The sequence below is a fragment of the Mytilus galloprovincialis genome, chromosome 6 (assembly GCF_965363235.1).
Source record: "Mytilus galloprovincialis chromosome 6, xbMytGall1.hap1.1, whole genome shotgun sequence".
Classification (NCBI taxonomy): domain Eukaryota; kingdom Metazoa; phylum Mollusca; class Bivalvia; order Mytilida; family Mytilidae; genus Mytilus; species Mytilus galloprovincialis.
This window is the reverse complement of record NC_134843.1, coordinates 79383122-79399396: the sequence shown is the minus strand read 5'-3', so window position 1 is coordinate 79399396 and position 16275 is coordinate 79383122. Positions and strand designations below refer to the sequence as shown.

The following is a 16275-nucleotide window of genomic DNA, read 5'->3' as shown; positions in this document are numbered from 1 at the left end:
GTCATAAAAACCGATTATTAAGCCCTGGTCACAACGAACCCACAACACATCTATACAGCTCCACGACATCACTTTTTGTCAAATCGCGGGTCATTTGTGATCGTCGTACGACAGACGCACGATATTTTGAGCATCGTGGCGCTGTCGTGTGTCATTGGACGAAAATTGGACATGCACCTTTTTTGCTCTAGGATTTTTTGTCGTGGGACTGTCGTGCGATAAACACATTGTCGTGGGTGCCAACATAAACCATTTTAATAAAAAAAAAATAATCATACGACTGTCGAACGACGATCGTAAGACAATTTCACGACTGTCGCAAGACACTCGTGATACAGTCTCACCAATACCAAATTTCTTACGATGCTCTCACAACATTGACTGTCTGTCGTACGACAGTGGTACGTTCGTCGTGCCACATATTTTCGTTTTTATTTAGCAGAATACTGTCTGCCGTTTAAACAGGATGGTTATTCCACCAGAACGATTACGCTTGGTCCTACTAAATAGTCGCCTTGCCGGAATCCAACAAGAGCAAAATATGGTCTTGTTAGCGTTGATTCGAGCACATGAACAGCATAGGAACCAGCGAAACGCCTGACATTGGTTGGTTAAGCCATGGATCGAACTGCGCCTGATGTTTGGGCAGTACACTGGTGCAAGAGTTGAAGCGAGAATCTGCCGGTGATTTCGTTGGACTCATGCGGATGGAGCCTGGTATGTTTCAATAACTTTTGCTGAGAGTCGTCCCTCACATTACTAACCCAATACATCGGGTCTTCTTTATATACAAGTAGTTCGGAGTCAAACGCGCGAATGACCCACGACTGTTTTGCGACAGTCGTACGACAGTGACACGACAGTAACACACTTATCCCATGACATGAAAACCTAAAAACATCGCCCAAAACAACTCACGATTGTCTTACGACTGTCTCACGACCGAATTGCGACAAACCCACGACAGTACAATTACAATTTTTTTTCTGTCGTGTTCCCGTCGTGGAATCATCGTAGACATGTCGTAGCTGATGTGACCACTCGAAATATTATTTTGACATTTTGCACGACAGTGACACGACAACTATTTAATAGATCTTCCACTACAAAAAAATCGTACGATCTGTTGTGACCGGGGCTTTACTTACGGTTTGAAAGAAAAAATGAAATATTTTCCAAGCTAAAGAAAATGAAAAAATGAAAAAAAAAATAAAACAAATGGCACTAAAGTAACAAATATATTTTTAATATTCTAGATATGGGGATGACAGGTGCAATATTAGCGGTGCTCGGATTCTGTTCCAGGATAGTTGAATCTATACTTTTCGTTATGGTAAACTTTCAATATTTCAGTTTTTTTTCGACGTACAAGACGACTTACAATAGGGAAAGTTTCTGTCAAAACATTTATTAATGCATATTGTAACTCTCAGTCTACATATTCTCACACTGAATTATCGAGAGATAAAAAAAGTTGCAATTATATCACGTATCATATAACATTTTCTGATGTATCACAATACCATCTTTTTCTATTTCGAAATTTTATATCAAAGACTTTAACCATAATCATAATTCTGACGGTCAATTTTGAAATTTTATTGAGAAATCGAGCCTATTGAGAACGTATGGTACCGAACGTATAGAGAGTAGAGTATTTCTAGTGAAATTAAAGCATCCATTAAAATACTGGACCTGAGAAGATTTACTTTCGAAATAGCCTTCGTTCTATCGTTTCTTGTGTAAGTTGATTACAATACAGAATGATGACCACTAAAGACCTTTTCATACATAAATTCGATGATAGCTCTAAGCATCCATGCTTAAGATAATCGCTACAGCCAACCATATATATATAAACATATGCTATCAACCATATAAAAAATAACAATGCACTCAATTTCATAAACATAAATTTCTATTTTATTGTAATATTGGATACAGTTTAATACACTCAACATTTCAAATGATAGAACACAACGTATTATTATAATATTTCCTGTATTCGTTCCCTTGGGCCTCTTGTTGTATATTTCCAATGACAATATGTTACACATAATTGCCCTCGTTTCAGATTGACTGGTATGACAAGTATGTGTACTCGCCGTTACAGACGATGTTGTTACCTATTGTATCCTGTATACCACGGTTTCTAAGTATAAGAGGACAAGAGTATACCATATTTTCAGCAAATATTGTGTCATGGACCAGGACAGCTTTAGTTATTCCGATAGCATGCTGTCTTAAGTAAGCCTTTCGTTACACAGTTCACACATTTGAAACTCTAAAATACAATGTACGATTTATAACCAATAGATTGATTCTTCATTGAATAACTATCACAAAAACACAATTTCACTAGATATAATTTTTTTTATTGTCATAGTCAATTATAAGTTAAAAGAAGAAAAAAAAAAAAAAACCCTAACACACAAACAACAATGTCAAATAAACATAAAACTAAATAACAATCGGCACAAATCCATAGAAAACCGGAGGTAAACTTATTACACGACTAACATTAATTTTTGTTTAAGAGAAGTAATTTTTTCTGGGACTATTATACTAACTGATAACAATTTAGTATAACAGTCCAAGTTTTTACTAATCGTCGTTTGCTAAATTGTTATCATTATGGTATCACAAATGATCACAAATGTCACCAGAAAAGCTGTTTATAATCCCTAAAGCACAAAATATAACGAAGAAACTAATATTTCTGAATCATTTTGGTCTCTTGTGGACGGTTGTCTCATTGGCAGTCATACCACATCTTCTTTTTCATAGTCGATACCATACCCATCTTATTACAATAGTATCACACCATTAACTTTATTCATCTTTTATTTACATGTTTTAAACCTTTAGTTTTTGATAGACGAAATCGTTTTAATACTTACAGAAACCAATATTACTGGACGGCATTTTTACTGGTGCTTTTTCACGATTTTCTTGATCATCTTGACGGCATTGTTGCAAAAGCTCAGAAACAAATCTATGGCCCTGTAGACGATCCTTTGCTTGGCGGATTTATGGACGCTTTCTGTGATAAGGTATATTACATAAGCATGTAGATTGCTACGCCTTTTTAAAAGCTTAGTGCCATTGTTCATTTAAAAAAAAAACTAAAACCAGATGTTTCTGTGTCGCTGGTTCTAACAAGATAACAAAATAAAACACCCAATATAATAAACTAAAAAAATTACCCCATCTCAAGCCATTGTAAAAAACCTAAAAGAATTAATTTATTAATTAAATATCCTGTTGTGGGAGTCGAAAGTTTGAGTACAATGCAATGGGTAGAACAATATGTTACTGCCACTGCAAAAATAACAACTTATTTGACTGTATATGTTGCAGTAAGATATGTATCTTATCAATGATAAAGCTATAAAAAGAACAAAATTGAGAAAAAACTTCATCCTTAGCATTTGAACAAATTCAAGAATTGTATTCAGTGCAAAAAATGTATATAACTATATATCAATTAAATAGTTGTTACATGCACATGTATACTGTTATTGATTTTTTTTTAAATTGACCTAAATTTTCATCGAACGCATTGTTTGATTTTTGCCGCAATTTGATTAATTCAACTTTGAAATATATGCTTTAATTAATTTCTACTTCTATCTAGATAGTGAATGTTTTTGCTCTATGGTCAATCCTATTGACAACTGATTTTACCCTGATGACATGGAAACAGACGAACATATACATCACATCTTGTACTGTTATCATAGGATTTGAATTTGTACTCGGTGTTGTCAGAGTACAAGACTACTTCCGCTCATACTATCTCAGGTATATCAAAACTATTACAATAATTAGATATAGTACAATTTGTCTCAAGAATTTGCATTGGAAGAATACTTCACACTGTAAACGATACTTGTTGGCCTCTTACGATCCACATGATTTCCAATTTTGCTTCCTATCGTATTATGCTGACTCCTCAAACAAATTAGACGCATATGACAGCGTTATACTTTAGTGCCAATGAAATATTTTCCCATACTTTGCTAAGACTGTCCCAATCAAGGAATATTGCTTAAACCCAGGTCTGTTATTGTCTGTAAATGTCTGCAGTTTGCTCTCTTTTTCTTGTATGCTACGAGACCTACACATCCTTTATTGTTATAAAGGGTCAGTAAGACCAAATAAATGTATTTCTACATGTATTGCATTGTTAGATGACTGGTTCTGGACAAATATCCCATTATAAATCATTGATATATTTTACAGATTGCTGAAAAAAAATGATACTTTAATAAGTAAAGCGGACACAGCTGCTGTCATGGAAGGAAAACTAAAAGAAAAGTTAGAATCAATGGGCATTGCTTTCCTGTGTTTGGCTGAAGCTTCTTCTATACCTATAACTTCATGGTGTATGTACACATTATGTTTTATTTTCAAATTCATAAAAACACATTATACGTTTAAATATAGCTAGATTATCATTTGAGTTCAAATTGAAACTCAACATTTTAAATACATTAGTCTGAGTTATGTTTGGTCAGAATTTCTGATATCTTCACTCCAAAAGTTAGGCGACTACCATAATCAAAATTGATTGCAGATGTCCGTTTGTCTCACTTTTCTGTACTGAGTGCCCTTAAATATAACAATCATTATTGGAATTGGTAGGAAAACGACAAATGTCTCATCCAAAGCAATATTGTACCTAATACCTTTCATAACTAGACGGAGAAGATCTTTTATAGAAAAATTAGAATGAAGCTTTGAAATTTCATTTTGAGATTACTTTCCTGATACAAAATATAATATATCATTCTGTTCATTCTGACAAGACTTTCTTCAGTACTGTAGTTGACATATATATTATCTGGTGAGCGCTTTTGTACTTTCTATTGTCATTAATTCCACTTCACTTGACTATATATTTAAGCTGGAATAACTGGAATCGCATGTCTGATCATGTCAGTTAGATTAGCATACGCCAGTTTGCAACATAAGTTGAAAGCACGTGAACAAAGAAAACGAGACGAAGTAGACTTTAATGAAATCCTAGAAACCAAAGAAGATGGAGAAAAGTCAACATATACAGAAAAGATCCCACAGGTAAACACAAAGCTGTGTGAGATGACATAATTCCCTGCCTTTTAAGCCAATATAAAATATGACGTGTTTTGCAAAAGATATGAAAAAGTAAAAGTTAAAAATTCTGATTTCTTGGAGTGTGGATGAAATAACGGACATTTTTAACAGTAAATTAATGACTGATATTTGTTTGAATTTGAGAGAATGCAGATCATTTTCCGGTAACTTTAAAATCAGAATTTCGGCTTCTGTGATGGAAATCTGAACAATTATTTAGTCAAATGTCTTGTATCCTGTAATACGTGTATCAGTAGATGTATTGTTACCATAAACTTTACGAAACTTCAGCAAAAAGTGCAGATATTTGCAAAAAACAACATTTTATAAGTGAAAACGAGGATGAATCTACTGGGAATTCTAACTGGTAGATGTAGCGGCTATAACTGTTAATCGCTTATTTTATGAATTGGGAAGAAGTTTAGGACGACAACGTGATTGTATCAGTAGAGCATGCGATTGGTTGGTGGTAACCAGGAGATGATGTCACAGGAAAACGACAGTGTTTCAAATTGACTAAACTATAGTGACTTTCTTTAGTTCTTTTGCAAAACACACATCCCTTTCACATATTTTCCCATTTGATCACAATAATGCACACTATTAAATATTGCTTAATCCCAATAGAATTTGTCTTAAGTAATATTTTCAGAGCCAAATCACTATTGCAGAGCTTAAGGCAGAAGTGTGATAGCTTGGTAATATATCGGTAAGATGTAATTAGCCTGTGATATTAAATCTTGCACCATTTGTCATCATTTCATATTTTTTTTATGGAATTATACCATTTCGGTATTAATAAAAGAGAATCGCAATTGAGATATGTTTTCATTTCATTACATTTCTAAATAACGTCATAAAACTTATATTAGTCGTAACTACTCGGCCATTCTCGCTATACAATACAAATATTTCTTCGTGCAACCAGAAAGGCCGAATAGTTCCGATTAAAACGTATCTATAGTCGTAGCTGAATATTTATCAATTCGTAATTTGTCGTCCCATGTAGGAGTGTGTCCAATATATTTACCGACATGAAGTATTGATAATAAGGGTCGTTTGAAAATAAATGTAAAAGACAATGAAGATGATTTTAGCTTTCTAATTGTAAACCTAACATACATTTCTATAAAGAATGAAAGCAGCAGTATTATACGGCTGTTAAGTGGTAATAAATCGTTTAAAGGAAAACAAATCCGGGTAACAAACTAAAACCGACGGAAATACATCAGCTATAAGAAGAAAAACGTGTACGCTGTAGACAATATAAAGATGCACAATTCCTTGTGTGTATGATCTAAATATTGCGACATCATATTTGACTGATTGACGCCTTACTGTTGGCCACCAATTTATATTCTATAATATTGTTGTTTTGGACAAGAAAGTTAATTTGACAATGGTATATTGATATTTAATAGTATCATTGTTGTGTCTTGTGTACTATCTTTCGCTTCTGTATTACACACACAGTACCTATGTTGTCCTTTACACTGAAATCCCGAGTGTCACAATGCATTACAGCCATCGATTTTAGAATGTAAGGCGAATTGATCTCTTATTAAAAGCTACAAAATAGTTCTAGCTTGTTTTCATTGTCTGTGAACAACTTTTCATGCTATATAATATGGCTTACATCACATCTGCTTTTATTCAGAGTTGACACTACAAAGGTTTTGCTGTCCTTTTGAATTTTACGCTCTTAGCTATTAAATATATCAGACTTTCTAAACTCTCGTTCGTTTCTGATGAAGGTTAATGAACATAAAAAAAAAACAAAACAACAACTATGCGCACATATAATTAATATCATACATCTCAATTAAGCAGTCAAAATCCGAATGTGTGAAAACCAAAAGAAACCAAATGAATACTTATCTGAACATAGAGGTCAAACAATATTACTTTGGCTGTTGCTTATTTGCTTATATCTTATCTGTAATTTAAAGCTTTTATTTGGACGTGTCTTGTAAAGGATGAAATAATAGATTGCTGTATACAGATTTTTTTTTATAGATGTTAAGCCGGTGATTCACAAGTTTTTATTTCATTTTCAGAAATTAAGAAAATGCTACAGCGAATCAAATGCATCTAAATTCTTAGCTGAAAGTATTGAAAAATCAAACAGGTAATTCCCATAATTTCTTGTAAAATAATAATTCAGTTAAGCAACAACGTTATCAACCGGCTCAAGATTAAAAAAAAAATGAAACAGATTAAACATTAATTCGACATTGAAAGAGGGTTGAAAGATACCAGAGAAATATTCAAACTCATAGATGAAAAATAAAATGAAAAGACAAAGAGATAAACGATACATTGTTATAAATGTAGTATAAATGATCAAATTTACATTTCAGTTCGTTGTCAGATGAAAATGATTCAACTGATGAATCCATATTTAACGAAGGTGAAGATGCTGTCCGGCCACTACTACAGAGACATAATTCTGTTCCAGTAAATGCTTTCGATACACGTGTTGATAAAGTGTATACTGTTGGTTGTTTTGATTTGTTTCACAATGGTCATATTACCCTCCTGCAACGTATGAAAGCCCTGGGGAAACAGGTAACGTTTTGTAAAATTTAAGTGAATTCACGACTTTATGCTTTTTATAGGTATTTTATGATTAAAGTGTTCCTGTAAATATCAAAATGTAAATTTAGATATACAACCTATATAATTTATAAGAAAAAAAAACTCATCAAAGATATCAGAGATTCAATGAATATATACATGTACTTATATACTGCACGAGTCTTTGACAGCCACTAGGTTTAAGTCATTGCAAATGGACATTTCGTCCCCGAGGGTGTTACCATCCAAGAAGTCTGCACTCCTGTGTTGACATAGAATGACAGTGTTTCGAGAAACCAAGGTCTTCTACTCACGTGCATATATAGCCTTAGCTAGATTTAACAGCAATTTCTGGACTTTTAGTTTCCAATGCTCTTTAAATTCGTCTTTTATTTGGTCTTCCTTCTGTTACATTCGAGTTCCACTGATGAGTCTTGCGGACCAAATCATAAGCTTTATATCTTTGATGAGTTTTTATATATACCATATTCGTACATAAAGATATAATTTATTTCCACAAGCTTACGATTCGAAAAGGAACGGAAAATTTGCTGAGCTATTCTTCTGGTTGGCAGTAAGTATATAATAAAATTGTAGTAACAGCAAATATCTATCAACTAAAATATTAAATATTATATTTCCTCAATGTATTTAATTGCATTGAGACGTTACTTGTTATCTTCATACTGTCTTCTGAGCATTTGTTGTATCGATAATATCCAATCTCTATTTTGTAGGTTATAGTAGGAGTTCATGACAGTAGAAGTATCTTCAAACTAAAGAAGAGAGTACCAATAGATAGCACAGAGAAACGAATGCTTAATGTCAAGAAATATGCCGACATGGTAAGGCTACTCTTAAGCTTTGTATACCCAATCTCACGAAGGCATATTAGCTAGACTATTCTTTTCTCTCTTCTTTTCTACACATTTTTATATCTATTTCTTAAAGCTAAACTAGTATTACATTTGCCAATCTCAAAGCAAGAGCTATATTATTTTGCTTCTGTTTGCAAGCGTAAATAAACTCATCATAGATACCAGGACGAGCGTTTCGTCTACAAAAGACTCATCAGTGACGCTCGAATCCGAGCCCATCCCCAGATTTGCGCCGAGTACAAAAAAGTTTATACTTTCCTGACATTGACCTTATATTAATTTTATTCTGCAACTTAAATTAATTCATTGATAGCTTTTTAAATCGTAAAACAAAGGTCCAACTTGTTTTCATACCTTAATGGACCCCTGATTGTGGAGAGGTGTCCCATGATGAAATTGACATTATACAAAATATAGCTATGTTACTATATTAAGGAAATAAACACAGGTAGTTGCAGTATAAAATAAAATACATAAAGTTGAAATGGAATTAAAGTCATAGCTTATATAACTGTTCTAATTAACATCTGTAATGGCGATGTTTGTAATGACTAACCTTGGTAAATACTATTATGTAATGTATTTACATTTTCTTATCTTTACCTAAAGGTGTTTTGTATAGGGAACACTGATCCTACAACCTACCTTTTCTCTGTAGTTGCTTTATCAGCTTACCAGACAGCATTGTATGTCCGAGGAGATGATATGCCAAACTTTCCTTCTAGACCCTATATACAATCTGTCATGCCTGTCTGTCTGCTTCCTTACACTCATGGTGTTAGCTCTACACAGCTTAGAAAATTAAAATATGCTCATATCAAACATGATGATGATATTAACAATGAACTATGTTTATGACAATTTATAAAATATACGATATGGAATATTATTAAGACAGCTTAAATTATTTAAAAAGAATAATATTGATATTCAATATTGTTTTTAATGTGTATGAATTTGTATCAAATGTGAGTTTCGAATATATATTTGGATTTAGAAATAAAGTTTTAGGACAAGTTCTGGTTCGTACTTCATAACCATTTACTAATGAATTACACGTATTGATATTGTTGATATATGTAAGTATAACTTAAAATTAGGATTGCTTTCATTATAAACATCTTCATCGTCGATTTGTTCGAAACATCGATAAGAAAACTGTTTGTGTAGAACTTTAAATTATTTCCAGCTACAATAAGTGCATAGTATACTGACTTTTACTGTATAGTTTGAAAAAATAAATAACCGTTGTTTCCTGAAACAACAATGCCAATCTAAAATTTACAATGCTTTTTAAATGTCCGAATTGGTAACTTATAGAAGACAGACAACATATCGTCACAAAACAATACAGGAAAAAATAAAAAAAATACAACTATATTTCGTCAACACGCAGTCACTTTTAGACAGTCTAAAGTCTATTGGTCAATGGGATAGACGTGGTGCAGCGTTGTTCTTTTCACAAACGACCAAAGATGAAAAAAAGAAATTGTTTGGTTCAATTAATTCATAAAAAGATAAATATAATAAGAGTGTTGTGTACGTTCATGCGTCGTTTCATAGTAAAAGAAAATACTTTTACTAAAAATTATATTTAACTTTATCACCATGTTTTCCCTAGGTATATTGTGTAGCAGGTACAGATCCTACCAACTATATACATTGCATATTAACGGAAAATGTCACAGAACGACATATGTACGTACGTGGAGATGATATGCAGAACTTCCCAGCCAGAAATCTGTGTGAAGCCCGGATGACAGTGAAGTTCCTACCATATACTCAAGGTGTGTCATCAACAAAACGACGAAAGAGTGAATTCACGTCATGTAATTATGGAACACATGCGAAAGATGACGTGCAAGCAATATTCTATTGAATACAGAATACTATTCATTGACTCGTTTTTTGGTTTTCTTTACACATATTGTTTGCATATGAATAATGCACTTTTATCATGAACATTATATTTAAAACATGTTGCAAATGTGCGTTATTACTTTTATAATTATAATTTTGTACTTCTGTATATTATGTTCAAAACATGAAAAAATAAAGACTGATAGACTTTTTATTCAAATGTTGTTTACAGATGATTATCAATTTCCTTTTACAATGATGTAGCACCCCTACTCCATCATCAATCGTGATATATATATTTTCAACAGTAAAAATTTCAATGAATATAGTAAATCATATCTTAAAAAGAGAGGATGCGTTCCGTTTTTTCAAAATCAATGACAGTTACTTGTTTTACTGTAGGAATGAATTTTGTAAATAAAATGAATGTTCAAGAGAAACTTGTTTGTCGATCTGTCCACAAGGGTACCATAAGCCTAGTATATACCTTGATATCAGCATAAGTCATATTATTGCTCTTGTAGGATAATTTCATGTTCATAATATGATGTTAATGACCTAAAGCTAAGGCTGCAACTCCCTCAGACACCCTGGACATTTGACTGGTTTAAATGGTAGGTTTAAAAAACTATGCTGTTCACTCTTCAATATTGTTTCATATTTTCAGCATTTTTTAAGACTTTCATTTCACATACAATGTATCATATCACGTCTTTTTTTTGTATTCTAATCATTTACGTTTAAGCGATGTATGAAAAAAAACAACAATAAATAATTCCGTTTTTGCAGCCGTAACAACATTTTGCTGCTTTTGTTATTTTAACGCGTTTTAATCAATCATTCTTCATAAATAATTGTATTGTTCAAAAAATTGAATCTAGTGATTCCTTAATATGTTCATATCCTTCAAACGGAATTGTTCTCATATACACTATATAGAGAACTACTGTTCAATCTAATGGTACCTCGGTCTTACCAGAGAGGGGTTTGAGTTTAAGTCCGTCAGTGGTACTAAACCTCACTGTACTCGAATGATGCATGCATAGTTAAACATACATTGGTTTATGACAGTCATCTGAAGCTAATTTCTGTGCATGAAAAATAGTCAGAAGATATTAAAAGGGAGAATCAAAACTAATAAGTCGAAGTGAGACAGCAAATATTATGGAGAAAAAAAAAGATTAATCGGCTAAAATATATAACTGCTATTTCACTAGGTACAGTGCAGTTTTAACGGCAATTAAGTAATGTTATTAACATTTCATAACCTAGTGACTTTAGATACGCATTGATCTATTTCATTGAAATGTTTGATGGTTTGATCCGATGTTATTTTATTTTCAACTTATGCGTATGAATGTTCTTTTGTTCCTTCGATTTTGTTTATGACATTGGTTTGTCTTTTCATAGTCGATAAACAACATTTGAACATCGGTAAAAAGCAGACCATTTTCAGGATTGTCCATTACTTTATTTGTAATAAATAAGATGTAAGTTAGCTTCAAATTTAAAGCTCCATCATTCTATAGAAACGATGTACTATTTCTTCTTCTGTTTTGTCGTTTTAATAATGGTAATTTCGGAAAAGATATTTACCAAATATTTTAAACTATAAACATGAACGCAAGTATGTCAATAAACAAGTCACACAACAGTATCCGGGAATAATTCACTAGTAACATTTACTTGCATCCACATTAACTGTACAGGGAAAGATGGAAAATTACTTTTCAAAAATGGAACTATTTCTGATACGTTTAACCTTAGCGTTTTATATCTGTTTTCTGGGAACTTCTTGGGTGCCAATGATGAAAAATGATCAAGACATTAGAAAGTAGGATGGACAATTTGGAACATGTACTAGAAACAGCTTAAGCACACAAAGAACGTTTGTTCTTTGGTATACATTTTGGAATTTGTAAGGAAAAACTAAAATCGAAAAAACACCGAACTCTGAAGAAAACTCAAAACGGAAAGACCCTTATCAAATGGCAAAATTAAATGCTCAAACACATCAAACAAATGGATATCAACTGTCATATTCCTGACTTGGTACAGGCATGTTATTGTGTAGAAAATGATGGACGCAACCTGGTTGTATATCTAGCTAAACCTCTCACGTACCTCTCACTTGTATGACAGTCGCATAAAATTCCATAAATTTGACAACGATGAGTGAACAAAACAAACAGACATAATAGGTAAAAAAGTAAAAAAAGAGGTACAAAATTAAAAACAACACGTTTAATAATTTCTTGCGTCAACATTTTGCTTCTAAATATATATGTTTATATAAGCACTAATAGTTTTGAAACTAATCCTGCTCATCAAACTCACTAAAACCATGTTATTAAAAATATACACCACAACCCTTTCGTCGCGTTTTCCACAACTTAACTCATCTGTGATTCATAGTAATGTGTTATCAAACCAAGATTTTTTTCATGGAGCACAAATTGTACAATGGAATCTCTCGTCCATTTATATTAATGACATTCATCGTTGCCTCTCCCAGTACATCCTTTAAAATGATTAATAGTTTTGGGTGTTCTGATTATGATCTGCTTAGTATTAATATCTTAAACGTTTATATGTTTTACTTTCATAACTGTGTGTCTCGAGCGATGCTGATAACAACACGTCACACGTTGCGCACATTAAAATTTGTATCATAAGTCGATGAGGGGCCATGATTTATACCCAATATTTTCGTAATTAAAAACAAAAAATAGAAATGGGAAATTATCATTTTTACTGCTTGGAAAGATATTTATAACTGTAATAATGAAAAAAAATGTCTGCAGTTATAGTATTAATGATATAATGCGTTTAACAAAGAAATATATCATGGCTGCTTTAAAGCTGAATAATAGTGATAATTACTTTCAATAATGATAAAATAAAATTGAACATTACTGATACGTTAACCAAGAGATTTGCCGTGAGTGTCTGATTTGGTTTTATTTACCGATCATTTTAAACATACCCAATGTAGAATTGAACATGAGGTAGTTTGTGTAATATTTAAAGCTATCATTTGACATGTGTTGTAAGATATGATACATATAATTACTTAAAAAACGTTTGAAACAATATCATTTCAAAATAACGTTTATCTTATTTATTAATAAATTGGATGGTCATAAGTGATAAGTGCCGAAATGTCTGTTCAAATGACATTATGATTTCGATAAAACGTAATTAAACTAAAATTGGCATTTAAAATATAATATTGGAAAATAAACTAGCGTCACTCAAACCTATATTGAAAATCTGAAGCAAAATGTCTGTAAATGTGGGTAAAGATGTAGCTCATAACTGAATCTTCATACATTAACTGCAGTTTATGAGGAAGTACAAGTCATTTCAAGTCATGAATGAATTTTAATTCAAAGTTTAAGAATTAAATTACTATTTTATCTTAATTTCTCAAGGAGACACAGTGTGGTCTTGTCATAATTTCTTCCCTACATATTCAGAATGAACTTCCATAAGTAATCAAAACTAACTGGGTTAGTATTTGCTTGACATTAGTGACAAATATGTTATGAATATACAGGATGACTATCTGGACTGCATGAACCGTATAATCTTTGAGCACATGCCATGCATATTGATGATACCTATCCCAATAATGAACTGCATGGAGTACAAAGTGTATTTACAATGTTCGCTAAACAAAGCATGTCATAAACAATATATATTCTTTTTAATTTTGAAGGACTTGAAGACGAAAATGTGGTATTTTATGTTCGTTTGTCGACAACAACATTGAACAAGTATTCCACTGTAATGTTCAACGATGCTGTAATTAATGAAGGGAATCACTTCAATACCGAAAATGGAATATTTGTGGCGTCCTTTGCCGGGCTATTCCATGTTTACCTGGACGACCCTGACCTACAATGCCAACAAAGTTGAAACATAACTTAGTGTGGATAATGTTGTCAAGGGAACAAATCACATCCATTTAAACAGTGGTACTAATAACATACCAGCTACAAAAGTGGTGATATGTCGAGTACTACTAGGCAAACACGTGCGAATACAAACCAGTCGACATTACACCGATAATTCTTTCTAGAGCACATGAGTCCATGAGTTCATTTACAGGAATGCTGATTCATAAACTGTAACACTGAAAAAAAATCCCGAATGTATTTAATTTTAAAAAGTCTATAATATTTAATAAAGTAGTACACTTTTGCTTTTTCTGTTAAGTTTAAGCGGAAACTTACGATTTATTCTACTTCTACCAATACACGGCCACCATCAATAAGTTGATTATTTTGTCTCATATGGATGCACACTTTAAATTTCGACAACAATTTGAATTGTGCTATACATCATACATACAGTGAATTCAAAAACATCTTGGCGTTGATCTAGTTCATTTCATGTAGGTAAGTCTTGAAGCAAGAACTGATCCTTGTGGGACGCCCGAATCGACGTTGATTGTATCAGATTTCCCCCTTCTACAGCTACGACTTGTTTCCTGTCGGAAAGGAAGTTCTCTTGTTGGTTCCTCTACCATTTGTTGTAAGCCATGATCGTCCAGAATGTCAGTGAACTTATGTTGTATGTTGGTAGGTTTCAGTGTTTTGGTTTTCCAGCCCCAGCTTGGTAGGTTGAAATCACCAGCCATGATTATTAAATCATTTTTATGTTGTTCGCTCTGGTTGGGCTCTTCTCTAGCTCTAAGTACCGATTCTCGTTGGATGTTTTGGGGTTGTAGTATGAGCTCAAGTATATGGCGTTGTGTCCAATGAGCTAAAGTTTGCACCAGACAATTTCACAGTCAGTTTGTAATTCATGTAAGGCTGTTGTTATATATGTATCTTTAATAGCTACTAATACGCCCCCTCCGCTACAGTTTCTGTCTTTCTGGAAGATATTATATTCAGGAGGGAATATTTGAGTGTCAGTGATCATATTGTCTACCCATGTTTCGGTTCCAAGGATAATATCTGGGTTTGTGCTTTCTATGAGATTTAGTACTTGTCTTGTTTACTTTTAATTGAATGGAAGTTAACATTTAATAATCTTAGTGGTGTTTCAGATTTCTTTGATGGTTTTCTGTTCTTGTTTTTATCCGGTGTTGAAGCATGTAATGGTCTCATATTTTTTAAGACGTTGGACTGGTTGTAATGGCGTCCGTAAAATTTACGAAGGGATGATTTCAACTTCACCATTTGGAACTCTTGGTTTAATTGCTTCCTTGTGAGCAGCAACCCTCTATCAAGAAAATCAAGATAGGAAATGCAAGCACGGGAATATCGTATCAATTGGGAGATATATACCCCGTATGCAGGTGCTGCTGGAATGTTGCTACTTAGAAATGGAAAGTTCACAATTGAAAAGCTGAAATCATCTCTTTTGTCGTAAAGTTTCGTTTTCAACCGACCCTCATTGTCAATTTCTAGATGAATCAAGATATGAGGCTGACTTAACTGTATCTGTACTATCCTTTATCTCTAGTTCGATGGGATAGATGCGTTCCACATAGTCACCACATTTTGATTATTTATTGAAAGAACATCATCGATAAAGCGGAAAGTTGAGTTTAGGATCTGCTGCTGGTTATTTTTCTACTATTTAAATGGCTCTGATGTATTGTTTTTATATTTGTTCGATGGTCTTGTTGTCTCTGTTTCTAAGATGTATATATTTGCGGTTTTTGATGGTCAAATCACAGGGTCCTGACCATAGATATATTATGATCTAATTATGGCGTTTTATTGCTCTTTCTATCCGTTCTTGGATAATATCAACGAGTTCTGATGTACGTGCACCTGCTTTACACCACGATTAGATGGGAAATTCGTTTTGTGCACAGGCGTGT

At 32.9% G+C, this 16275-nt stretch overlaps 1 protein-coding gene across 2 annotated transcripts; it reads left to right on the top strand.

Annotated features, from left to right (window-relative positions):
* Positions 1–1256: 1256 nt before the first annotated feature.
* On the top strand, positions 1257–10647 carry LOC143080440 (uncharacterized). Of its 2 annotated transcripts, none has more exons than XM_076256286.1 (10): positions 1257–1333; positions 2075–2247; positions 2903–3053; positions 3638–3804; positions 4246–4388; positions 4910–5082; positions 7176–7246; positions 7479–7686; positions 8433–8540; positions 10195–10647. In XM_076256286.1, exons 1-10 carry the CDS (start codon positions 1259–1261, stop codon positions 10450–10452), a joined length of 1527 nt encoding a protein of 508 aa, XP_076112401.1. In that variant the 5' UTR covers positions 1257–1258; the 3' UTR covers positions 10453–10647. The 2 variants fall into 2 exon arrangements, with proteins under 2 accessions (XP_076112401.1, XP_076112402.1); XM_076256287.1 differs by lacking the exon at positions 10195–10647 and adding an exon at positions 9183–9591.
* The last annotated feature ends 5628 nt before the right edge of the window (positions 10648–16275 follow it).